The sequence below is a fragment of the Salmo trutta genome, chromosome 23 (assembly GCF_901001165.1).
Source record: "Salmo trutta chromosome 23, fSalTru1.1, whole genome shotgun sequence".
Classification (NCBI taxonomy): Eukaryota; Metazoa; Chordata; class Actinopteri; order Salmoniformes; family Salmonidae; genus Salmo; species Salmo trutta.
The window spans coordinates 37,055,940-37,080,721 of NC_042979.1; the positions used below are offsets into that span (position 1 = coordinate 37,055,940).

Here is a 24,782-nt window from a genome sequence, read left to right on the forward strand (position 1 = left end):
AGGTCACGTGATGGGGTCCATGTCGCAGACAATTTACGTCACGTTGCAGGGAGAAGATGGCGGACTCGGAGATGTATGTGAGGTAACTAAATGAAATACAACATGTTTATTTTGACCATTATAGCGTTCAAATTCATGGGTAAAGTTTAAGATGTACATTAATTTAGAAATTGTACGTAAATTTGCACAGCAATGTGAAAGCTTCCCTTGGAGGGAACTAGTTGCTAGTAGTAGCAAGCTGCTAGCTCGTTAACATGCTTGCTAACTACATTTGAATGGCATACTAGCGCGGTCTGTTACACAGTTCCAAACGCATGACGACAGCAGCAGCATGCATCAACGAGACGTGAACTAGTAAGCTTAGTTAGCGTACAACTGGCATTTGACTGGGAATACACTTTCAGACATGTATTCCTAATAAAAACATGTATTTGATGATTTAGCGAACTAACTTAACGTTGAAGTTGATTTTGCGTATTAAACTGTCTGGTACAGCTAATTAGCTAGCTAGTCAGCTGGAGGGAGTTGACAGCTGGTTCACAATAACAAACATCATAGCACACTTGTTATTAGTTAACTTTGTTCTAACTGTGGCCACTCACTGCACTTTTATGAAGCTACGTTTTAATAGCCATGTCTAACTTAAACCATATTTGCCATTATGCCACTAAAGCCATAACTCCGATTTGAACAGTTAACTGAGTTTAACCACCTGAAAAATAAGTATCTAGGGAACTATGGAATTGTTTTGCTTTTGCAGGAGCAGCCGAGAGTTGTGGACTATCTTACTGGGGAGATCTGCATTGAGGGAACCGGTATGTAACGTTTATTTCCTCACCTATCATATATATTTTATAATTCAACAAAGTCTTACAATGTCTGCCACTGTGCTTTTTTTTTCCTTCAATATTACATTCATCCTTGATGGATGAAGGCTCAAATAGAGGAAGAACTAGATCGAAATTGGGAACGATTACTTCAAGGACTGTGTTACTACAAAACACCCAGGTATGCTGTGCAATCTAACTATTTAAATGATCCTATATGAAATACTTAAGCTTGTTGATAGACCAAATTATGTTTGGCATTTTTCCTTGTTTTAGTTCATCAGCGGCGGAAAAACTGAAAGCGGACAAAGGTGTGGCCCAACCATTGAAGGACTTTGGTCTGAGGATCAGTAAACTGCTGGTAAGGAATGCTGAAATGATCTGACGGGATAGTGAATTAAATCAGATATACTGATTCTGTAATGATGCATGGCAAAAACAGGTATTATTTTGAATACTACAGTGGCTTGCGAAAGTATTCAACCCTTTGGCATTTTTCCTATTTTGTTGTCTTACACCCTGGAATTAAAATTCATTTTGGGGAGGGAGGGGGGGTTGTATCATTTGATTTGCACAACATACCACTTTGAGATGCTAATTATTTTTTTGTGAAACAAAACAAGACAAAAAAAAACAGAACTTGAGCATGCATAACTATTCACCCCCCCCCTAAGTTAATACTTTGTAGAGCCACCCTTTACAGCTACAAGTCTCTTGGGGTATGGCTCTATAAGCTTGGCACATCTAGCCAGTGGGATTTTTGCCCATTCTTCAAGGCAAAACTGCTCCAGCTCCTTCAAGTTGGATGGGTTCTGCTGGTGTACAGCAATCTTTAAGTCATACCACAGATTCTCAATTGGATTGAGGTCTGGGCTTTGACTAGGCCATTCCAAGACATTTAAACGTCTCGCCTTAAACCACTCGAGTGTTGCTTTAGCAGTATGCTTAGGGTCATTGTCGTGCTGTAAGGTGAACCTCTGTCCCAGTCTCAAATCTCTTGAAGACTGAAACAGGTTTCCCTCAAGAATCTCACTGTATTTAGCACCATCCATCATTCCTTCAATTCTGACTAGTTTCCCAGTCCCTGATGAAAAACATACCCACAGCATGATGCTGCCACCACCATGCTTCACTGTGGGGATGGTGTCCTCGGAGTGATGAGGTGTTGGGTTTGCGCCAGACATAGCGTTTTCCTTGATGGCCAAAAAGCTCAATTTGTCTCATCTGACCAGAGTATCTTCTTCCATATGTTTGGGGAGTCTCCCACATGCCTTTTGGCGAACACCAAACTTGTTTGCTTATTCTTTTCTGGCCACTCTTCCGTAAAGCCCAGCTCTGAGTGTACGGCTTAATTATTTTGTACATGAAATCCAAATAAAAATCTATTTCAATTACAGGTTGTAATGCAACAAAATAGGAAAACGCCAAGGGGGATGAATACTTTTGCAAGGCACTGTATATAGTGTAATGATGCATGGAGACACAACACCACTTAACTTGAATACAGTATATGGACAGGGTATGATTAACAGTTGTAATTCCTTTCCTTTGTGGAATTTATTAACATGCTTCTTTTTTTCAGGGTCTGGATCAACAGCAGAGTGTACAGATTTTACAATGTTACCTTCAAGAAGATTACAGAGGGACCCGCAACACACTGAAGGTAGTCTCTCTACCTCGCTCTCGCTCTGTGTGGTGATACTAGGTTGGGAAAAAATATCAGATGCCTGACTGTGAAGGAAATCTATACTACTGAATATTTTCAGTCTAGACACATGTACCTTGACTAGAGATATCTTATCTGCTCTCATAGGATGTTCTGCAGGATGAGAGACCGAGCCAAGCCCTACTTCTGAAGGTTAGTACAAGCTCCCAAAAGCTAACTAAGTTTGCTGGTATTTTATTTCACCAGCTCATAAAGCATAATCAGGTCAATTGATAGGGTTATACACTGATTCTTTGAGTGTGTGTGTTCAGATCGCTGACTATTACTACGAGGAGCGTGTGTGTCATCTGCGATGCGTCCTCCTCCTGCTGACGTACTTCCAGGATGAGAGACACCCGTACAGGGTAAGGAGCTCCCTTCTGTCTGCTAGGACTTACACTGTGGTCCAATGTTACACTAGACCCATCTGTATGTATGGGTAATGGGGGGTTGGGTCAGGCTGGTAAGCTCATTTGCTGGTAAGTTCATTTCATGCTCATGCTAATACAGTACAGGCCAATGTTGGCTATTTGTTGTAGCTATGATCTTTTACGGTATATCTAACACATTGTAACTTGTGTTTACATTTATTGATACCAATTATGCTAAACAACAGTGAAGCATACAATGGTACAGGTTACAAATAGTACAGTTTAGACATGGAAGTGTGTAAACATAAAAAAAGGAATGACAACTTTGAATCAATGTAGGTTTTTTTTGTTTGCTTTGGGTGCAGGTGGAGTACTCCAACTGTGTGAACAAGCTGGAGAAGGACCTGGTCACCAACTACCAGAAGCAGTTTGAGACCCTGTTCAAAGCTGAATCCCCGACATGGGAGACTCACGGCAACCTCATGGTTAGAACTACATTCTTTACTACCATATTCCAAGTTACACATTGAGTTTAGGATCTGATTGACGACTCAGTGCTTGACGTCAATATGGGTATCTCAAACTCTCCATAAGTTCTTATCCTAATGTTTTCAACATTATCGTGTGGAATTTCTTTCTACCTACAGTACCAGTCAAAAGTTTGGACACCTACTCATTCAAGGGTTTTTCTTTATTTTTACTATTTTCTACATTGTAGAATAATAGTGAAGACCATCAAAACAATGAAATAACATGTGGAATCATGTAGTAACCAAAAAAGTGTTAAACAAATCAAAATATATTTGAGATTCTTCAAAGTAGCCACCCTTTGCCTTGATGACAGCTTTGCACACTCTTGGTATTCGCTCAACCAGCAGCACCTGGAATGCTATTCCAACAGCCTTGAAGGAGTTTCAACATATGCTGAGCACTTGTTGGCTGCTTTTCCTTCCCTCTGCGGTTTAACTCATCTCAAACCATCTCAATTGGTTTGAGGTCGGGTGATTGTGGAGGCCAGGTCATCTGATGCAGCACTGCATCACTCTGCTTCTTGGTCAAATAGCCCTTACACAGCCTGGAGGTGGGTTGGGTCACTATCCTGTTGAAAAACAAATGATAGTTCTACTAAGCACAAACCAGATGGGATGGCGTATCTCTACAGAATGCTGTGGTAGCCAGGCTGGTTAAGTGTACCTTTTTGAATTCTAATTAAATAACTGACAGTGTCACCTCCAACGCACCATCACACCACCTCCATGCTTCATGGTGGGAACTACACATGTAGAGATCATCTGGTCACCTACTCTGCGTCTCACAAAGGCACAGCGGTTCGAACCAAAAATGTCAAATTTGGACTCATCAGACCAAAGGACAGATTTCCACCGGTCTAATGTCTATTGCTCGTGTTTCTTGGCCCAATCAAGTCTGTTCTTCTTATTGGCGTCCTTTAGTAGTGGTTTCTTTGCAGCAATTTGACCATGAAGGCCTGATTTACGCGGTCTCCTGAACAGTTGATGTTGAGATGGGTCTGTTACTTGAACTCTGAAGCATTTATTTGGGCTGCAATCTGAGGTGCAGTTAACTCCAATGAACTTATCCTCTGCAGCAAAGGTAACTCTGGGTCTTCCTTTCCTGTGGCGGTCCTCATGAACACGAGTTACATCATAGTACTTGATGGTATTTGTGACTGCACTTGAAGAAATGTTCAAGTTCTTGACATTTTCCGGGTTGACTGACCTTCATGTCTTAAACTAATGCCGGACTGTCGTTTCTCTTTGCTTATTTGAGCTGTTCTTGCCATAATATGGACTTGATATTTTACCCCTGCCTTGTCACAACACAACTCATTGGCTCAAACGCATTAAGAAGGAAAGAAATTCCACAAATTAACTTTTAACAAGGCACACCTGTTAATTGAAATGCATTCCAGCTGACTACCTCATGAAGCTGGTTGAGAGAATGCCAAACCTCTCTGCCATTTGTTTAACACTTGTTTGGTTACTACATGATTCCATATGTGTTATTTCATAGTTTTGATGTCTTCACTTTTATTCTACAATGTACAAAATAGTGAAACTAAAGAAACCCTGGAATCAGTAGGTGTGTGTCCAAACTTTTGACTGGTATTGTATTTCAACCAGAAAATCAAGGAAATCAAAGGTTTTTATCAGTTATATATTGAATCTTATTTCTATTATGTGCATCTTTCTTAATCAATCATGTTTCTCTCTGGTCAGACGGAGAGGCAGGTGTCCCGCTGGTTCCTGCAGTGTCTGAGGGAGCAGTCCCTGCTGCTGGAGATCCTGTTCCTGTACTATGCCTACTTTGAGATGGGTCCCGGAGACCTGCTCAGCTTCACCAAGATGTTCAAGGAGCAGGGCTTCGGCCTCCGCCAGACCAACAGACACCTGGTAGACAAGAGTATGGACGCCCTGGTCGACCGCATCGGGTCAGTCACAGCACTAATACACTGGAGTGGATGGAAATATTCATAGCTAGCTACTAATTGTTGGGCTCTATATTGATCTGGGGTTAGGGACATGGCCTAAAATTTAGAAGATTGCAAGCTACATTTCTTTCCTTTAGCAATTCATTTGTAAACAGAATGGCAGAGCACTAGCGAATGCACTGTACTGGATGTAAGTCTACATAGCCAGCTAGCTACTTCCTAATGGCATATTTATTGGTCAGACAGATTTAAGTACGTTACATTTTCAGGATAATTGCTACATTTGTTGCTTGGGCAAGGGATTCAGCTTAATTAAAGAACAATACTCTTTTCTAAAGGTATTCCCTCTTGTTAATGTATCCCTCCTTCTGTCTTGCAGGTACTTCAGCTGTCTGATCCTGGTGGAAGGCATGGACATAGACTTCCTCCACAAGTGTGCCCTAGAGGACCGCACGGAGCAGCACCAGTTCTCCAACACCCCTGCCATCAGCAAGGTAAACACTGAGCACCTTTACATGTACTGTTGGAAATGACATGTATACACTCCAGTTTTTGTTATCAAGTCATCAGAATGAGCAAGTTCAGATTGAAATGTTCTGAAAGTAGTTGTTTTGATTATCAGTTCGATGGGGGAATACTTTGCAATTGATCAATAAGTGACTCATTGTCAACTTTGTCACACACCAGGAGATGGACCAGATGCTGCTGACGTTTGGTGACATCCCTCACCACGGGCCAGTGCTGCTGGCCTGGGTCCTGCTGAGACACACTCTGAGCCCAGATGAGTCCAGCCCTGTCATCAGACGCATCGGGAACACCTCCCTACAGCTGGGGGTGTTCCAGTACCTCACCACCATGCTGCAAGGTCTGGGAGGCACTGGGAATAATGTAAGAACACACACATTATAACAAAAATACACACAACGCTCACCTAGCACAGGACAGCACACACAAACACATATTTTACATACGCATACAGCACAACACACACAACCTGCAAGAATTATTCACACAATGTTTCAGAAATATGCTGCTTTCAATTTGTATTTATTTAACTAGGCTAGTCAGTTAAGAACAAATTCTTATTTGCAATGACAGCCTAGGAACAGTGGGTTAACTGCCTTGTTCAGGGGCAGAACAACAGATTTTTAACTTGTCAGCTCAGGGATTCGATCTAGCAACCTTTCGGTTACTGGCCCAATGCTCTAACCACACCTGCCACCATGTTATGTTTCCTCCTCCCACAGTGCACAGCCAGTACAGCCAGGATGTGTATCTACGGCCTCCTCTCCTTTGTCATTACCTCCTTTGAAGAGGAGACGCTGGGCAGCCAACAGGTACCAGGCCTTGCTATCTCACGTTGAGGCTCAGACAAGTAACGATAATGTTGAGTTGTAGCACAGACTGATCAGTAATATCACAGATTCATGACTTGAGAAATTTGCATAGTTTTACATTCCTAATGATGCTGATAAATAATATCGCAGATTAATGATTGAATGGTCCCCCCCATAGCATCTGATAAATGCAGCGTGTGAAGTCCTCTCTGCGCCCAGTCTGGCTGAGCTCTTCTGGGAAACGGTGAGGAGAAATTAATTAAACCAATTCTGCTTCATGAAGGATGTGAAATCACTCCAAGAATATGTCTCTAGCTAAATGTCCTAATATATGGTTTTTTTAATGCTTTTCCCAGAAGCCCACTATGGGATTGGGAATGATCCTGGATAGCGCAATGGGAATGTTCCCACACAAGACTGGTCTGCTGTTGCAGCTCCTCACTGCGCTCCTGTCAGATAAGTCCACCGCAAAGAAGGTATTGATTACACACACTGTTCTGCTGGTCTGTGGTCACACTTGATTCATGTGTCTGTGGTTACACTTGATTCATGTGTCTGTGGTTGCACTTGATTCATGTGTCTGTGGTTGCACTTGATTCATGTGTCTGTGGTCGCACTTGATTCATGTGTCTGTGGTCGCACTTGATTCATGTGTCTGTGGTCGCACTTGATTCATGTGTCTGTGGTCGCACTTGATTCATGTGTCTGTGGTCGCACTTGATTCATGTGTCTGTGGTCGCACTTGATTCATGTGTCTGTGGTCGCACTTGATTCATGTGTCTGTGGTCGCACTTGATTCATGTGTCTGTGGTCGCACTTGATTCATGTGTCTGTGGTCGCACTTGATTCATGTGTCTGTGGTCGCACTTGATTCATGTGTCTGTGGTTGCACTTGATTCTTGTGTCTGTGGTTACACTTGATTCATGTGTCTGTGTGTTAGGTGTACATTTTCCTGGACAAGATGTCATTCTACACCGAGGTCTACAAAACGAAGCCCAATGATGTCATCTCTAGAGACGACGAGACACTGTGGAGGAGACAAGCACCAAAACTCCTCTACCCGCTCGGTGTGTTTAGGCTGCTTGTTAGTCTGTTTCTTCTAGTGGGTGCACATTAGTCTTTTTGTGATGTTATAGTCTTTAAGTAATTGTCTTTCATTATATTTCTGATTGAGATCTCTCCCTCTGTCCGTCAGGCCTGGGCCAGACTAACCTGCGGATGCCTCAGGGTGTGCTGGGTCAGGTGGCTGTGGGGGAGCAGGGCTACGTGGTGCGCTGGGACTACTCCTACAGTGCCTGGATCCTGTTCACCTGTGAGATAGAGATGCTGCTCCACGTTGTCTCTACTGCAGGTAACTAGATAAATACAGGCACATTTACAGACCCACACACATACTTACACAGGTCAAGTCATATTGTATACCCAAATGTATCCTCAAACATACAGTACACACACTCAAATCATTTCTCTATCAGCAGAGATCCTTCAATACAAGAGTTTTTGATTCAGAGTATGTGAATATGTGTGTGTGATTCTCTCCCTGGTCCAGATGTGATCTTACACTGTGAGCGTGTTAAGCCCATCCTGGACCTGGTCCATAAGATGATCAGCACAGACTGGACCGTGTCTGACTGTCTGCTGCCCCTCACCTCACGCATCTACATGTTACTGCAGAGGTGAGACTCAACACACACATCTCTTTATCACTCTGTCATGGACAGTAATCATATATTTCACGTGGAATAATGATTAGCTTGTTTGGGCTCCCTTCAAAGTTGATTTCTAAGTATTTTGTATTTGTTGATACTTTGTATTCATGGATTATTTGAGAATATTGTGGTGTCTTTGAGTTAGGTTGACGTCAGTCATCAACCCTCCAGTGGATGTGATAGCGTCCTGTGCGAACTGCCTAATCGTCCTGGCTGCTAGGATGCCTGGCAAGGTGGGTTACAGATGGTCTGGTAGAGCAGGGTTTCCCAAACACAGTCCTGAGGCTTCCCCTGGGTCCACCTTTTGGTTTTTGCCCTAGAACGACACAGCTGATTTTAAATAATCAAAGCTTGATGGTGAGTTGGTTATTTGAATCAGCTGTGTAGGGGGGCCCAGGACCGAGTTTGGGAAACCCTGCTCTACGTGGCTCTGAGGGGCCTCATAGCCTCCAACAGACTTAAAGGACCTGTGCAGCCAAAACATGAACTCCTGTGTGTTTTATATATATTTCCACACTGAGGTTGGAATAATACTGTGAAAATTAAGATAAGGCCTTTTTTATTGGTAAGAGCTGTTTGAAAAGACCACCTGAAATGTCATCCTGTTTTGGTGGGAGGGAGTTTTGGTCTGCCTGGTGACATCACTAGGTGGTACGTTTGTTAATAGACCAATAGGAAAGAGTTCCAAACCTCTCTGCCAATAACAGCTGTTACCAGTTATCCCCTCCTAACCATTCCCAGACAATCTTAGCAAAATTATTGCTTGAGAAATTGCTCTTTGATAAGAAGCTATTTTTGATCATTTCATTGAAAACAATCACAGGTACTTAATTGTTAACAAGAAATTATTTGATATTGAGATAAAAATGGATCTTTACCATTCCTTAAAGTGTGTGTATTGTTATGCCCCCTCTACTTTCTGAGTAGGTTTGGTCCAGCTTGCACCACACTGGTTTTCTGCCCTTCGCCTCCTCCCCTCTGACCAATATGGCACAGTCCATCAGGTAGGTTGTGTCACGCCATATCATATTCACAGGGGGGGAAGTCTTTGAGGGGTCTTGTTTTGTCATAGTTAATATTATGTATTTGTATATATCCAGTGCTGAGGGGATGAAGGCAGGTAACTACGGCAACCTGCTGGTCCTGATAGAGCAGCCCAGAGGGGAGTACGCTGTGACCATCGCCTTCCTGCGTCTCGTCACCACCCTGGTCAAGGTATCTCGCTCTCTATTCTATTAAAAGTCTAGTAATGGCTCATCAACCCCCCAAAAAACAGCTTACATGTATGCCATCTCAATGTCTTTCTTTTACATGGGGCATTATATAGCCGTTTCAAGTAAATCTGTTTTTAAAGGGGAAAAATTAAAATAAGCATACAGACAGACGAGACAAAAACAGTCAATACATTATCATAACACTTCTCCATGCCTCAATCTCCACAAAGGTCTTGTGTTTAGGGGCTAGGAGTTTATTTGGCATTTAGCGGCTGACTGACTGACTATCCGTAGTTGTAATGACGGTGTGTCCCTCCTGCCCTCAGGGCCAGCTGGGCAGCACCCAGGACAAGGGCCTCATCCCCTGTGTGCTGCTGGTGCTGAAGGAGATGCTGCCCACCTACCACAAGTGGCGCTACAACACCCACGGAGTCAGAGAGAGGATTGGTGAGTACCTTCACAAGTCTATGGTGGTCAACTACATCAGTGATATCCCTTTTAGAATATGTGCAGTGTGTGTCAGTCTCAAATTGCACTCTGTTCCCGTTTTTATAGTGCACTACTTTTGCCCAGGGCCCACAGTTGAGGGTGGCCTTAGCCGTATTGAAAGGGCTGACTGGAAAACTACTGTCAGACTGGAAAACATTCTGAATCCTCTTTCACACTACTTTCTTTAATCCCTCTAGGTTGTCTGATCCTGGAGTTGGTCCATGCCATCCTGAACCTCAGTCCAGAGGGAGAGGCTAGTGGCAGGTAGGGCTGCTGTGCATATCAAAACAACATTCCTTATTCTACCTAAACAGACATTAAATCACTAAGAAACAAAATGCTTCTCGTCCGTCTGAATGGCTGGTTATTGAATTTGGGCCTGAGTAAAACGCACATCTGAATAGTGCGTTGCAGACTGACAGGACTCTGTAGACTCACCCCATAGTATTACTATCAAACAGAAAAGGATTGGTGTCATATTTGAACCTTTCTCTATCTCTCCCCCAGCACACCAACCCTCCAGTCTCTGTGTATCTACAGTCTGGCTAACACCGAGGCTGGCCAGGCGGTGGTTAACATCATGGGGGTGGGAGTGGACACCATAGACGTGGTCCTGGCTGCTCAGCCCAGCAGGTAACGCGTCACTCTACACCTTGGCGTGTCTACAGCTGACCACTCTGCTACACCAGTGGTCTTTCTATCATAGTGTCTCAGGAGGGGGAGACCGGTTCAGAACATTACATGTGGATTTAGTTGCTACACCTTTCTTTTTTTTAAGAGTGGGGCAGTCCCACTCAAGTGTTTTTTTGTTTATTGGAGAGGACAGAAGTACAGAGGAAAGATGGAGCATTTAATGAAATGCAGTGGGACGGATTCAAACCCATGCTGCAGTGGTAATATGTGCTGCTTAGACCGCTTGACCACCCTAGACCACTTACAATGAATTCTGTTTATATAACTGAGTAAGCACATGGGCCCTATTGTATGTTCTATTGTTTGTGAATTGGAAACTGATGATTTCCATGTGAAACTTTTCTGTCTCCCTCTAGTGGTGGCTCGGAGGGCCCAGGTCAGATCCTTATCCAGACGGTCAAGCTGGCCTTCTCTGTCACCAACAACGTGATTCGCCTCAAGCCACCGTCGAGCGCCGTTTCGCCCCTGGAGCAGGCGCTGACGCAGCACGGTGGCCACGGCAGCAACCTAATCGCCGTGCTTGCCAAGTACATCTACCACAAACACGACCCGGCCCTACCGCGCCTCGCCATCCAGCTGCTTAAGAGGCTCGCCACGGTAACTCAATACACATTGCACATATGATGATCAGAGCAATCAACTAAGGTAGTGAAAATCCCGACATAGTTCTAGCAGCATCATAAGTTACACTTGCCACATTCTGTTGGGTAGTGTTTGGAGGTTAGCGAGCAAAAACACCAATCAATCAAATGTATTGCCTTTTTTACATCACCAGTTGTTACAGGGCTTAAAAGTAGAGGGCAAGAGAATGCAGTGAGACACTGTTGAAGGAGATGTCAACAGAAATGGGGACAAGACTACAGTACTAGTCTCTCAAGATCTTGTGTAATATTTACATAACCTTCTGGTTTCCAGGTGGCTCCCATGTCGGTGTACGCCTGCCTGGGCGGTGATGCGGCTGCCATCAGGGATGCCTTTCTGACGCGGCTCCAGAGCAGGACGGAGGACATGAGGATCAAGGTGATGATCCTGGAGTTCCTCACCGTGGCTGTGGAGACCCAACCAGGCCTCATCGAGCTCTTCCTCAACCTGGAGGTCAAGGACGGCGCAGAGGGGTCAAAGGTAAGAGCTGGGCGGGGCAGGCAGTCTAAGCGTAGGACAGGAACATGTTAGGACTTAGACTTGTGTGTTGATGTTTAATACGTATAGTTATATTTTCTTTTTGTGAGTTTCTGAATCTTTATACCAGACTCGGTTCAGTAATTTAAAGGACAAGTCTTTCTTCTTTTCTCTCTCTCCCTCCCTCCCAGGAGTTTCTGTTGGGTGAGTGGAGCTGTCTGCAGGTTGTGTTGGACCTGATTGACTCCAGGCAGCAGGGGAAGTATTGGTGTCCCCCCCTGCTGCACCGCGCCGCCCTGGCCTTCCTCCACGCCCTGTGGCAGGACCGACGGGATAGCGCAATCTCTGTCCTACGCACCAAGTGAGTGACCTGACACACACACAGCCAGAGATACACGCTTGAACATGCACGTACACACACACACATGAGAGATTATGCCGTAACATTAGTTTTTTTGTTGTGTGTTTCAAGTAACACCTCATGGCACAACGCCTCTCCCCCTTGTTACCTACTTTTGGTGTGCATGTATTGACATGTATGTGTAACTGATAGATACACACACACACACACACACACACACACACATGTTTTTGTTATTATATGTATGTAAATTATAATGTCTTATGTCTTTTACATTATCTGTCGGACCCCAGTAAGACTAATTGTCGCCATCGGTGTTGGCTGATGGGCATCCTAATAAATGATTGTATTAAATCTATGACGTTTCCTCCCACAGAGAGAGGTTTTGGGAAAACCTGACCACACCGCTGTTTGGAATCCTTCCCTCCCCCTCAGACATCACTGAGCCTTGTGTTCTGGAGACCTGTGCCTTCGTCATGAAAATCATCGGCCTTGAGATCTACTATGTGGTCAGGTAACTAGGCTACATGTTTCTATAGCTACATACAGCAATTCAAGCCAGTATATTTGGTGGATTGAGTTGTTACTGGTATCAATGGCTTTATCTACCAAACTGCATATGATATGTGTCAAGCTGTCTGCATTACGCATTATTCTGTGTGTAAATCCAGGACACTCCATTTAATTGTTATGTATTAATTTGTGGATGTACATCATCCATTTTGTATGATATGTTACGAACTTGCTAAATATACAATATGTTTCGAATTACAATTTGTTGCCAATGTTGGCTAGGTGGCTATCATGAGCTAGCTGGCTAACGTTAGGGGTTAAGGTTTTATTTTTATTTAACCTTTTATTTAAGTAGGGAAGTCAGTGAAGAACAAATTCTTATTTACAATGACGGCCTACACCGGCCAAACCCTAACCCGGACGACGCTGGGCCAATTGTGTGCCGCCCTATGGGCCAATCACGGCCAGTTGTGATGCAGCCAGGATTCGAACCAGGGTGTCTGTAGTGACGCCTCTAGCACTGAGATGCAGTGCCTTAGACCACTGCGCCACTCGGGAGCCCACTGGATAATATATTGGGTTAAGGTTTGGCGTTAGGGGAAGGGTTAGCCAACATGCTAAGTAGTTGCAAAGTAGCTAAAAAGTATTTGAAGAGTTGTTAATTAGCTAAAATGCTGAGGTTGTCCGTGATGAGATTCAGGGACACAACCTTTGGGTTGCTAGACATTCGCATTATTCGCCCACCCCGATCAACCATCCTCCTTTCGGTTTTGTCTTAAGTAACCTTCTGTCTTAAGTAACCGTAACATATCATACTCATTTGAGTGTCCCAGATTTCCATTTATTATGTCTAGTCTGAGACCAGGCTGGTGTGAATTGATGGTGCAAAATGCTAAACAAATTCCTGTGACAATAAATGAATAAAATATACATTGAGATATGAAATAAACTAGTCTGAATGAGATTGATTTGAGTTGAATTTTTTTTAATGTAATGGATAGATCAGACACGATTCCCTGTTCTACATGACGGACATTCATATCTGTTCCACACAGTATACTTCTATCTGAATGGCCCTCTCTTTTCCCCAGTGGCTCTCTGGAGCGCTCTCTGAAGGATGCACTGCAGAAGTTCTCCAGCGGGCGGCGCTACGAGTACTGGTCCCAGTATGTTAAGTCCCTGGTGGTCCACGTGGCAGAGACGGAGGAGGATGAGGGCGTGCACTCGTTCTCCGAGACCCAGATGGTCATCTCAGCCTGGCGGATGCTGCTCATCCTCTCCACCAGTCATGTATGTCACACACCACTCCACTCGTCACTGTGGCGTTTAAAAAAATTCCCTAGAATTCTGTCAAACATGGCAGAGGAAGTCGTCCTAAGAATTCCATGATGAATACATGCATAAGCGATAAACAATACCCCATAAATATATGGGAGGTAAAAAAAGATACTATGCTGATCAGTGTGGTTGGTTGCAGTGTGACTGGTTGGTTGATTCATTGATGTGTTGTGATGTTTACAGTCGGATGTGATGCAGTTAAAGGAGGACTCTGCCAGACTTAAGCTCTTCATGGACGTACTGGATGGGACCAAAGCTGCTGTGAGTTAGTCACCATGACAACTGCTCTCATCTCTATTTCATCTCTGTCCTCTTCTCACTCACTAGCTATCACCTCCCCCTTCTCTCTCTCTCTCCCTCTCTAGTTGCTGGTGCCCATGTCTGTGCCCTGTCTACGTCTGGGATCCATGATGGCTACTCTTCTGCTGATCCTGCTTAAACAGTGGAGAAGGTTTGTGTGTGTGTGCCCACATGCGTGAATTGATGTACATTTTGTCCACACACATTGAAATATCAGGATAATGAAAATCATCTCAAAGCTGTTCTAATTTAGTGAGGTAGTACATTGGTTGTTAATAATCAAACTCTTTCTGCACATCTTAGCACTAACACCTTTTTCGTCTGTCCCCCTGTCCTGTTTACCCCTGTCCTGTTTCCCCCTGCAGTGTGGTGGCCACGGCCCCTGACGTCCTGGCCCCTCTCTCTCTGATCCTGGAGAGTGTCCTGCAGGCCGACCAGCAGCTGATGGAGAGTACCAAGGCCAAGGTGTTCTCTGCCCTCATCTCTGCACTGCAGATACAGGGACTCAACGGTGAGGGGGGCTAATCGCTGTGTATGCAACTCAATATTAGGAAGGTGTTTTAATGTTTTGTACACTCATTGTACATGACTTGTGGAGTACTCTAACAGTATTGCTCATTACATTGATCAGGTGGGGAGATCTCCCAGCTGCCCCAGCTGCTGCTGTGTGTGTGTGAGACGGTGCAGGATGAGGCGCTGGCACTGATTGACAGCACTCGTCACGCGGCTCAGGTGAGGGATGTCCCGGATGACAAAGACAGCATGGAGACTGACGCCGTCCGCAGCGTCCAGAAGGACCAGAGAGACGGGGTGAGTCACACAGCGCTGGCAATTTAGAATGAGATTAACTTTATTATTCACGTAATGTGGACATTTCTCTTCAGCTTAACCACATAAAAACAGAGATTAAGCAACACTAGAATAATTGTACTCTTCTAAACACACACAGTGCATAACGGTTGCTCCAAGTGTTTTGAAAAAGGGCACATCCAACCAAATAGTAAGCTGCAATGAATTACCTCTGCATGTGCTGAATAAATTCTAATCTTTGATCTCGGTCAGGGCAGCTCAGCATGTCTGTGGTGGACCGTCTCTAGCTTTGGTTTATGTAAAGCAAGAGTGGAATCAGAAGTTTTGATTTAGAGATTTGCATGATTTCTTGGTAATTCATTGAGTAATGAGGGGATTCACACCCCTCTTCCTCTCCCTCTTCATCTCTGTCTCAGGTGTGTGTGCTGGCCTTACACCTGGCCAAGGAGCTGTGTCGTGCCGATGAGGACGGGGAACACTGGGTTCTAGTGATGAGGAAGATTCCTGCTCTCCACTCTATTCTCAGCGCTCTAGAACTCAGCCTGCGCTCCAAACAGAACCTCTACTTCACCGAGGCTGCCCTGCACCTGCTGCTCACGCTAGCCCGCACACCACAGGTACACACACTACTACAACATTTCCATATAAATTACTAAGACAGATATATTAGACATGATTTCTAATACAAAAACAAAAATAACTAAATGCTTTATCAACCACATTAGTAATAAAGGATATTTCATCCCTCCTGTCCTCCAGGGTGCAGCAGCAGTAGCCGGGGCCGGCGTCATCCAGAGTATCTGTCTCCCTCTGCTCAGTGTCTACGAAGTGCCCTCTAACGGAGCCTCACAGGTAACACACAAGCACAACATGAACGTCCCAAAGGGCACCCTATTCCCTGTATAGTACACTATGTTTGACCAGGGCTTATGTCTGGTCAAAAGTAGGGAGTAGGGTGCCATTTGGATCGAATACTAAACCGATCATTAATTGACACTGCATTGAAGAATTGTTGTAGTGTAATTCTAATGTTAGGCGCTCCCGCTCTCTCCCTAACGTTAGGCGTTCTCTCTGTGTTATTATAACATTAGTTTCTCTTCATCTCCCTGGTCAGGGTTTCTCCCGTAAGTCCCAGGATGCTCCCTGCTGGCCGGGGGTGTACCGCCTCTCTATGTCCCTCATGGAGATCTTGCTCAAGACGCTGCGCTACAACTTCATCAACGAGGCCCTTGACTTTGTCGGAGTGCACCAGGAACGCATACTGCAGGTGTGTGTCTGTCTGTGAATTGTCATGTGTGTGTCTCTGTGTGTGTGTACACCATCTCTTCTTTTCTGTATATGGAACCTAAAGTCTCATTCTCTGTTTCTGTCAGTGCCTGAATGCGGTGCGGACGGTCCAGAGTCTGGTGTGTCTGGATGAGGCTGACCACACAGTGGGCTTCCTGCTGCAGCTGTCCAGGTTCTGTAAGGAGTGGCAGTTCCACCTGCCCCATCTGCTCCGAGATGTACAGGTCAGTCAGCACTGAGCAGCACCAAATGTACACTTCAACTCTAATAATGAATGAAATTATTTGTTTTATTTTTCCCCAAAGTATGTTTTAGCTTACAGCAATAAAGACTCAGGTTTTTACTTTTTGTCAACCTGCAGATCAATCTGTGTTACCTGTGCCAGACGTGCACCTACCTCCTCCACAGCAGGAACATGCTTCATCACTACCTCCAGGTCAGACAGACATTACCATGGTGTTACTGGGATTAGAAAGTAAAATTTGTTATACCAGGTTGAATTAATGTCTAGAGAACTCATTATTTCCATTTATTTTACCGGACCTCTGTCATTGTCCCCAAGGCCAAGAATGGGGAGGCGCTGGCCTCCGGCCCCCGTGCCCAGAGAGATCCTCAGACGCCCTCCAAAGCTGCAGCCGAAGGAGGGGGCGGGGAGAGGGAGGAGGCGGAGCAGAAGGCCCTGCTGGCGGTGCAGTGCAGCCTGCTGAAGATCCTCAGTAAAACTCTGGCCACGCTGCAGCACTTCACCCCCGACTGCTGCCAGATAATACTGGACCAGGTGAGAATAACACACTTTGTCTCTAAAAACTCTATCTGCACTGTTTGAACCGTGACTCCTGTCATACCCACGACTCCGTTAGCTCAATCTAACAACTTACCAAACACTCACATCCTGCACCATCAGCCTCTACATAGTTTCCATACACCTAAAGAATGTGTTTGAACTGCCTTTTAGAGTTGAAATGTGTTAGCATATGTACACTGACTGAGATTGTGTGTGACAGTGTATGGACCTGGCTGAGTACAGGACCTTGTTTGTGCTGAGCTTCACCACCTCGGCCTTTGACGCTGACGTGGCGCCCTCTTTTGGAACCCTGCTGGCAACCATCAACGTGGCCCTAAGCATGCTGGGAGAGGTTGTCCACCCCCCTAATAATTTCAAATCTATTCAGTTCGATCCAAGTCAAACTATGATCACATTGAAATTATTTTATTTCTTGCAAATGGGGAAATATAAATTGTACTGTACATTTGACTTTGTGTTCTGTCCGTATTTAGGTAGAGAAAAAAGAGCCAGCTTCTCTGAGTGTGGCCTCCCTGGCCTCGTCAGAGGAAACCCAAGCCCTCAAGTAAGAGACCGAGAGAAAGTTGTTCACACTGGTGGTAATATTGCTCATTTCTAACTGGTATGTGTGACTGTCCTTCCAGGTCTCTGCTGATGTTCACCATGGAGAACTGTTTCTACGTGCTCATCTCCCAGGCTGTCCGCTGTCTGAAGGACCCCAGCATCGCCCCCAGAGACAAACAGAGACTCAAACAGGAGCTTGGCTCTGAACTGGTGAGTCATTCAAACTCGAAGCATCATTAAAGTACCACCAGACTAATTCTTGGTCCTTTTTTGCCATTCCACTCTAGTCCCATCTGTTCTTTTCAGCTCAGTGTCTTGTTTCTAGTAGCCTGCAATTCATATACATTTTTTAAAATATTGTTTGATGTGATGCCTGTCTCTCCCCTCCAGAGCACCCTCCTCTCCAGCCTGTCCCGTCACTTCCGCCGTGGCGCCCCCTCGTCCCCGTCCAGCAGCCTGCTGCCATCTCCCCAGCCCCCAGGCGCCAAGGCCAGCCACGAGGGTCAGGAGCCTTTCATCCAGCTGGTGCAGGCCTTCGTACGCCACATACAGAGGTAGACCCACCACGTGGTTTTCCTGTTAGGAAATTATGGGCCTGAAAAACTCTTGGCACACATGCTCATACGGAACCATAACCGTTCTCTTCTGAATTATACTTTTCACGGTGCAACAGTGTCGGTTCATTCTCTTCAGCTGAAGTGATGTTTGTACAGCAGATTGTGAAAGTGACTGGCTTGACAAAGCCATTTGGGTGTTCAGAAAATGCTCTCATCTCCACTTTGTCATGCTTATAGCCTACTATACCTCAGTGGGAATGTCAAAACAGAGGATACAGCTAAAAACAAAAGTCCATTTTGAGATACTGTAGACATTTACGTGTAAGGGAATCATCAGTAGCAGATCTTGGTGCTATTGAACATCAGTCTTGTTGACAGTGTCCAGTCTTTCCACCGGCCTAGTTTTATAGGCCATTGCTGACAACAGACCTTTTGGTATCGAAGAAATCAACCCCTTATATATCAAATTGTGAAGCCACATTTAATCAATTTATACATTTGTAATGAGCTGCCTAGTTACTTTAACTGCTGTTTTCTATATCATTTTGACTTTAACGCTTAGACTGAGGGATGTTTTCTCTTTTTAAAAATGTTATTTGCATCTGCTTGGATTTTCTGACTTATCATTTGTACTGCTACATTAAAACAGGTTTGCTAATAAAATACCTTTTAGGTAGAACATGACATTGTGTCTTCATGTATAGTTAATGTGTTTATCATGTTTTGAGGACATTGACTTATGCATTTGTACATTAAACTACAAAGCCCAGGACAATATACAAACAAGAACCCACAATTCACAAGTCAAATGTCGCAGGAAAGACTTCATAAAATACATCCATTGTATAAAAAGGATATTACAATCTTAAGAAATTAAGGGGGAGGAGACATTTACAAGAGGGATGGAAATGTAACATTTCCTTTTACAACTTTTGTACCAAACATAGGTCAAGATAGGCAGGTGTGCAAGTACAGTACTATTTGCATAGCTCAGGGTAAGGTTACTCAAAAAGCAGACAGTATTAGAGCAGGGATGAAGGGGAGGGGCCTGAAGGCAGTGCATCCCTGACAGTTGGGGTACATCTCAATAGTGAGGTGTAAAGTGGCTTCCTCGTCCCTTTTTCCTTAATTTGAACAGATTAGGGGAAAACCAGTAATGCTTTTGCTAAACTGTATAACACATCAGTGCAGACAAAGGAAAGGTGACGAGAGGAAGGCACCGTAGACTATTGAACTGGCAGCTCTAGTAGCTGCAGTGGGATGAGGCGTCACTGTTCCTCTCCTCTGGGGATTCAGTGTGTCTGCCGGGGCTGAGGACACTCACTCCCTTGGAGGATCCTGAAGGACCGATGGTCACTGACCATTGACCGGGACCTCCTGTAGAGGCAAGGATACATCAGTTAACCAACCATACACATACATTGGCAACGTCCTAACAATAGCTGATCAATGTGTCTCTTTTCATTATGATCCATGCAGAGGGCTTTAAATCTGCTTTCAAATTGAGGTCTGAAAATCCAGTGGATCAACATTTCCCAATGTTAATGAATGTGGTAAATCTTAGACGACAACAGAACATGCAATATATGAATCCAAAGACCAACCAGAGAAATATCACTCAAAACAGCCTTGATGGCTGAGCTAGCATGGGCCTGTGAGAATGACCAGCATGCATTTGGGCCGGTTGGTCCGGTCTTTCTTTTCATGCAACGCTAAGGCTGCACACCTGATTTTTAAAGGCAGTTCAAATATTAGGTTGGCAGCAGATGTCGGCTCAAGCGTCATTATTACTTTTAATAGTGAAGTACAGTGCAAGCAAACCAAGTCATAAACGCTATGGAACAAATCAAGTCAACGAACAAACCCAGGTCACAGAACAAACCAAATCATGCATCAGAACACTTAAACCCTGTCCCCTCACACACTTACCTTCCTCTGGTCCTCCAGACAGGCCTTTCAGCCCAAAGACGGTATAATAATTTGTCTGAGATTTGTCCACATTTTTAGACAGAGTGAGAAGAAAGACCGATAAGAGATGGCACATTAGAGAGAAAAGGCTAAGGAGTTGGTTGGACTGACAATACTGGTTGGTGTCTGTCTAAACTGATTCTTTGACTCACCTCTAGATTCCCTCTGGCCTTCTTCAGCACTCCGTGGGTTAACGACACTGGTTTGAAAGAATAACAAATCATGTCAATTAAAATGTTTGGATCTGCTTCTACGCTTGCTGTTTGGGGTTTTAGGCTGGGTTTCTGTACATCAACTGATGTAAGAAAGGCTTTATAAATACATTTGATCTCAATCAAATGCATTAATTATTCTCAGAATAGGATCTGAATGAGTTACTAAACTAAAATATAAAACGCAACGTGTTGGTCCCATGTTTCATGAGCTGAAATAAAAGATCCTAGAGACATTTTCCATATGCACAAAAAGATTATTCTCTAAAATGTTGTGCACAAATTTACATCCCTGTTAGTGAGCATTTCTCCTTTGCTAAAATAATCCATCCAACTGACAGGTGTGGCATATTAAACAGTATGATCATTACACAGGTACACCTTGGGCTGGGGACCATAGAAGGCCACTAAAATGTCACAAATCTCTCAACTTCAGGGAGTGTGCAATTGGCATGCGGACTGCAGGAATGTCCACCAGAGCTGTTGCCAGAGAACTGAATGTTAATTTATCAACCATAAGCCACCTCGGTCATTTTAGAGAATTTGGCAGTGCGTCCAACCGGCCTCACTACCACAGACCACATGTGACCACACCAGCCCAGGACCTCCACATTCGGCTTCTTCACCTGCGGGATCGTCTGAGACCAGCCACCTGATGAAACTGTGGGTTTGCACAACCGAAGAGCTTCTCAGGGAAGCTCATCTGCGTGCTTGTTGTCCTCACCAGAGTCTAGGCCTGACTGCAGTTTGACGACTAACCAACTTCAGTGGGCAAATGCTCACCTTTGATGGCCACTGGCACGCAGGAGGTGTGCTTTTCATTGATGAATCCTGGTTTCAACTGTACTGGGCAGATGGCATGTGTGGGTGAGCGGTTTGCTTATGTCAACATTGTGAACAGAGTGCCCCATGGTGGCAGTGGGGTTATGGTATGGGCAGGCATAAGCTACAGACAACAAACAATTGCATTTGAATGCACAGAGATACCGTGATGAGATCCTGAGGCCCATTGTCGTGCCATTCATCCGCCGTCATCACCTCATGTTTCAGCATGATAATGCACGGCCACATGTCGCAAGGATCTGTACACAATTCCTGGAAGCTGAAAATGTCCCAGTTCTTCCATGGTCTGCATATTCACCCGACATGTCACCCATTGAGCATGTTTGGGATGCTCTCAATCGACGTAAGACAGCGTTTTCCAGTTCCAGCCAATATCCAGCAACTTCGCACAGCCATTGAAGAGGAGTGGGACAACATTCCAAAGGCCACAATCAACAGCCTGATCAACTTTATGCGAAGGAGATGTGTCGCACTGAATGAGGCAAATGGTGGTCACACCAGATACTGATTGGTTTTCTGATCCACGCCCCTACTTTTTTGCTTTTAAGGTATCTGTGACCAACAGATGCACATCTGTATTCCCAGTCATGTGAATCCATAGATGAGGGCCTTCAATCGACTGATTTCCTTACATGAACTGTAACTCAGTAAAATCTTTGAAATTGTTTATATTTGCTTCAGTATAATGAAAGCGTTGCGTTAATTCTCAATCAAATGCATTATCATTATTCTCTCAAGCATGGGAGGTGAAGTGAGTTCTTACGCTGGTCAATAATGACCCTCTCCATGCCCTCTTTGAGCTGGTTGGTGGTCCGCAGCCGTTTGACTGCACCGCTCAGCATCCGCTCCTGCTGGGACAGACGGCTCTTCAGACTCGCTATCTCATTCTTCAACAGCTCATCCTGGGAGAGGGAAGGGTGGAGGGAGGAAGAATTGTTACTTCATGACTGAGTCACCCACAACATTTACACTGGTCTTATCAGTACCCCCAATTAGTATGGAAAGTGGATTACGTCACAATTAGTCAAACGTAAACACGACTGAGACACCCTGGAGACATATAGTTAGCAAAAGTGTAGCGCCAGCAAACATTATGCATGCAGTCTCCTTAACTGATAAGGTGTCTCCACTAATGTTTACTTTTTAACCTTTGTGTATAGACTGTGTGGACAGTTAATATATCTATTTATAATTTGTGGGGAAAATGTGTTTACTTATCATGTAGAGAGTCTTGTTGTGTGTGCACTGAAGACTGAGTTGAGAGGGTGTGTGTGTGCGAGTGTGTACCTGCTGGTTGCTGGTTGCGGTGCCAGAGGGCAGGGATACCCTCCAGACCAGTTTGAGCAGCTGGCCAGCCTCCTCCAGGACCCGCTGCATGGTGTTCACACTGCTGGACAGAGCCTTCAGGTGACCCTGCTCCACCACCTGGGCAATAACACACAGAAAATGTAATGAATTATTAGAGCAATTTACTGTATGAATGACTTTCAAATACTACATGCAGTTGGCTGGACTTCACCTGAGCAGGAAACAGGAAAGTCTAACATGTATTAAACAAGGGAATGTGCTCAAAAGAGTTGTATTTACCCTCTTGTCAGTCCCCTGCTGGCTGAGTGTGCAGACACACTCCTGCAGGTGTGTGTCCATGGTGCGGGTGAGCCTCCTTCCCTCTGAGATCTGCTTCCGCAGGGCATTGTGGTCCTCGATAAGACCCAGGATATGGCGCCCTTGGCGGTTGGCCCACAAGCGGTGGCCGGGCACCAGGCGGGATGGAGGGGGAGCCGAGCCAGAGATACTGTCCCCAGAACTGTTACTACACTGTGACACGGCGTCCATCTCCGACTGGGCTTGACGCTTCAGATCTGGCAGAGAGAACACGAACACACACACCGTTAATGACTGGTAACTATCTGACACAGACGTACATTGATGTTATACACAGTTACTCACCTCTAACTTATTGACATTATACAAATGTGACATTTGTTGTGGTGTACCTACAGGCCAGTAACATACAGTACATTGTGGAGTGGGTGTGCTGTGGGTTCTCACCATGAGAGGAGGAGTGGCGGGGAGGATCACAACCAGGAGACCTGCCTGTATCCTCTGGAACACACAACATCGGACAAATGTTTATGCCACGGGACTTGATGGTTGAATATGAGTGTGCGTGCGTTCAGTGAGAGAGCGAGTACATATATCCTACCTGACGTGGGTAGTACATGATAGTGTGTATGGATTTCTACCTCTATACTATATACACTCCATGACCAAAAGTATGTGGGCACCTGCCTGTCGAACGTCTCATTCCAAAATCATTGGCATTAATAAGGACTTCCACTAGATGTTGGAACATTGCTACTGGGACATTAGTGAGGTCAGGCACTAATGTTGACCGATTAGGCCTGGCTCGCAGTTGTTGTTCCAATTCATCCCAAAGGTGTTTGATGGGGTTGAGGTCAGGGCTGTGTGCAGGCCAGTCAAGTTCTTCCACACCGACCTCAACAAACCATTTCTGTATGGACCTCACTTTGTGCACAGCGGCATTGTCATGTTGAAACAAAAAAAGGGCCTTCCCCAAACTGTTGCCACAAAGTTGGAAGCACCAAATCGTCTAGAATGTCATTAAGATTTCCGAACCATTAAAAACAGCCCCAGACCATTATTCCTCCTCCACCAATCTTTAGTTGGCACTATGCATTGGTGCAGGTAGCGTTCTGGCATACACCAAACCCAGATTCGTCCGTAGGACTGCCAGATGATGAAGCGCGATTCACGTGTTTCCACTGCTCCAGAGTCCAATGGCGGCGAGCTTTACACCACTCCAGCCGACGCTTGGCATTGAGTATGGTGATCTTAGGCTTGTGCGCAGCTGCTCGGCCATGGAAACCCATTTCATGAAGCTCCCGACTAACAGTTATTGTGCTGACGTTGCTTCCAGAGGCAGTTTGGAACTCGGTAGTGAGTGTTGCATCCGAGGACATAAGATTTTTACGCACTACGCGCTTCAGTACTTGGGGGCCCTGTTCTGTGAGCTTGTGTGGCCTACCACTTCGAGGTTGAGTCGTTGTTGCTCTTAGATGTTTTCACTTCACAATAACATCACTTCCAGTTGACCGGGGCAGCTCTAGCAGGGCAGCAATTTGATGAACTGACTTGTTGAAAAGATGGAATCCTATGACGGTGCCACATTGAAAGTCACTGAGTTCTTCAGTAAGGCCATTCTACTGCCAATGTTTGTGAATGGAGATTGCATGGCTGTGTCCTAGATTTTATACACCTGTCAGCAACGGGTGTGGCTGAAATAGCCGAATTCACTCATTTGAATGGG

The 24,782-nt window shown here is 44.9% G+C and overlaps 2 protein-coding genes across 6 annotated transcripts in view; one reads left to right on the plus strand and one right to left on the minus strand.

Moving 5' to 3' along the window:
* The first annotated feature begins 33 nt into the window (after window positions 1-33).
* On the plus strand, window positions 34-19,110 carry nup188 (nucleoporin 188). The gene is made up of 42 exons (XM_029710118.1): window positions 34-82; window positions 761-815; window positions 935-1,008; window positions 1,104-1,188; window positions 2,410-2,490; window positions 2,641-2,685; window positions 2,805-2,897; window positions 3,269-3,388; window positions 5,141-5,352; window positions 5,732-5,846; window positions 6,040-6,240; window positions 6,600-6,689; window positions 6,868-6,933; window positions 7,046-7,165; window positions 7,631-7,757; window positions 7,886-8,041; window positions 8,240-8,366; window positions 8,545-8,632; window positions 9,327-9,403; window positions 9,500-9,614; window positions 9,940-10,060; window positions 10,300-10,366; window positions 10,610-10,735; window positions 11,152-11,392; window positions 11,711-11,917; window positions 12,106-12,275; window positions 12,652-12,789; window positions 13,880-14,078; window positions 14,310-14,387; window positions 14,492-14,577; window positions 14,792-14,937; window positions 15,058-15,236; window positions 15,653-15,853; window positions 15,996-16,088; window positions 16,351-16,503; window positions 16,610-16,747; window positions 16,885-16,959; window positions 17,086-17,301; window positions 17,528-17,659; window positions 17,802-17,872; window positions 17,952-18,081; window positions 18,262-19,110. Exons 1-42 carry the CDS (start codon window positions 57-59, stop codon window positions 18,427-18,429), a joined length of 5,208 nt encoding a protein of 1,735 aa, XP_029565978.1. The 5' UTR covers window positions 34-56; the 3' UTR covers window positions 18,430-19,110.
* Window positions 19,111-19,127: 17 nt separating this feature from the next.
* Window positions 19,128-24,782, minus strand: part of cdk5rap2 (CDK5 regulatory subunit associated protein 2) — a 64,915-nt gene continuing 59,260 nt past the window's right edge. For 4 of the 5 annotated variants that reach the window (XM_029710116.1, XM_029710114.1, XM_029710112.1 and 1 more), the window contains 7 exons: window positions 23,504-23,557; window positions 23,039-23,313; window positions 22,739-22,876; window positions 22,215-22,353; window positions 20,549-20,595; window positions 20,358-20,412; window positions 19,128-19,805 (listed from right to left, as the gene is read on the minus strand). In XM_029710116.1, coding sequence (XP_029565976.1) covers window positions 19,672-19,805; window positions 20,358-20,412; window positions 20,549-20,595; window positions 22,215-22,353; window positions 22,739-22,876; window positions 23,039-23,313; window positions 23,504-23,557 — 842 coding nt within the window. In that variant the 3' untranslated portion in view covers window positions 19,128-19,671. The remainder of the gene's footprint in view (window positions 19,806-20,357; window positions 20,413-20,548; window positions 20,596-22,214; window positions 22,354-22,738; window positions 22,877-23,038; window positions 23,314-23,503; window positions 23,558-24,782) is intronic. The other variant, XM_029710117.1, reaches the window with a different exon arrangement.

What these genes read in the sequence shown, in the direction of transcription:
- nup188 (XM_029710118.1), top strand. Translation starts at nt 57, where the DNA reads ATGGCGGACTCGGAGATGTATGTGAG. An exon ending in AATATGGCACAGTCCATCAG is followed by an intron (nt 9,404 to 9,499) that starts GTAGGTTGTGTC and finishes GTATATATCCAG; the next exon opens with TGCTGAGGGGATGAAGGCAG. An exon ending in TGCTTAAGAGGCTCGCCACG is followed by an intron (nt 11,393 to 11,710) that starts GTAACTCAATAC and finishes TCTGGTTTCCAG; the next exon opens with GTGGCTCCCATGTCGGTGTA.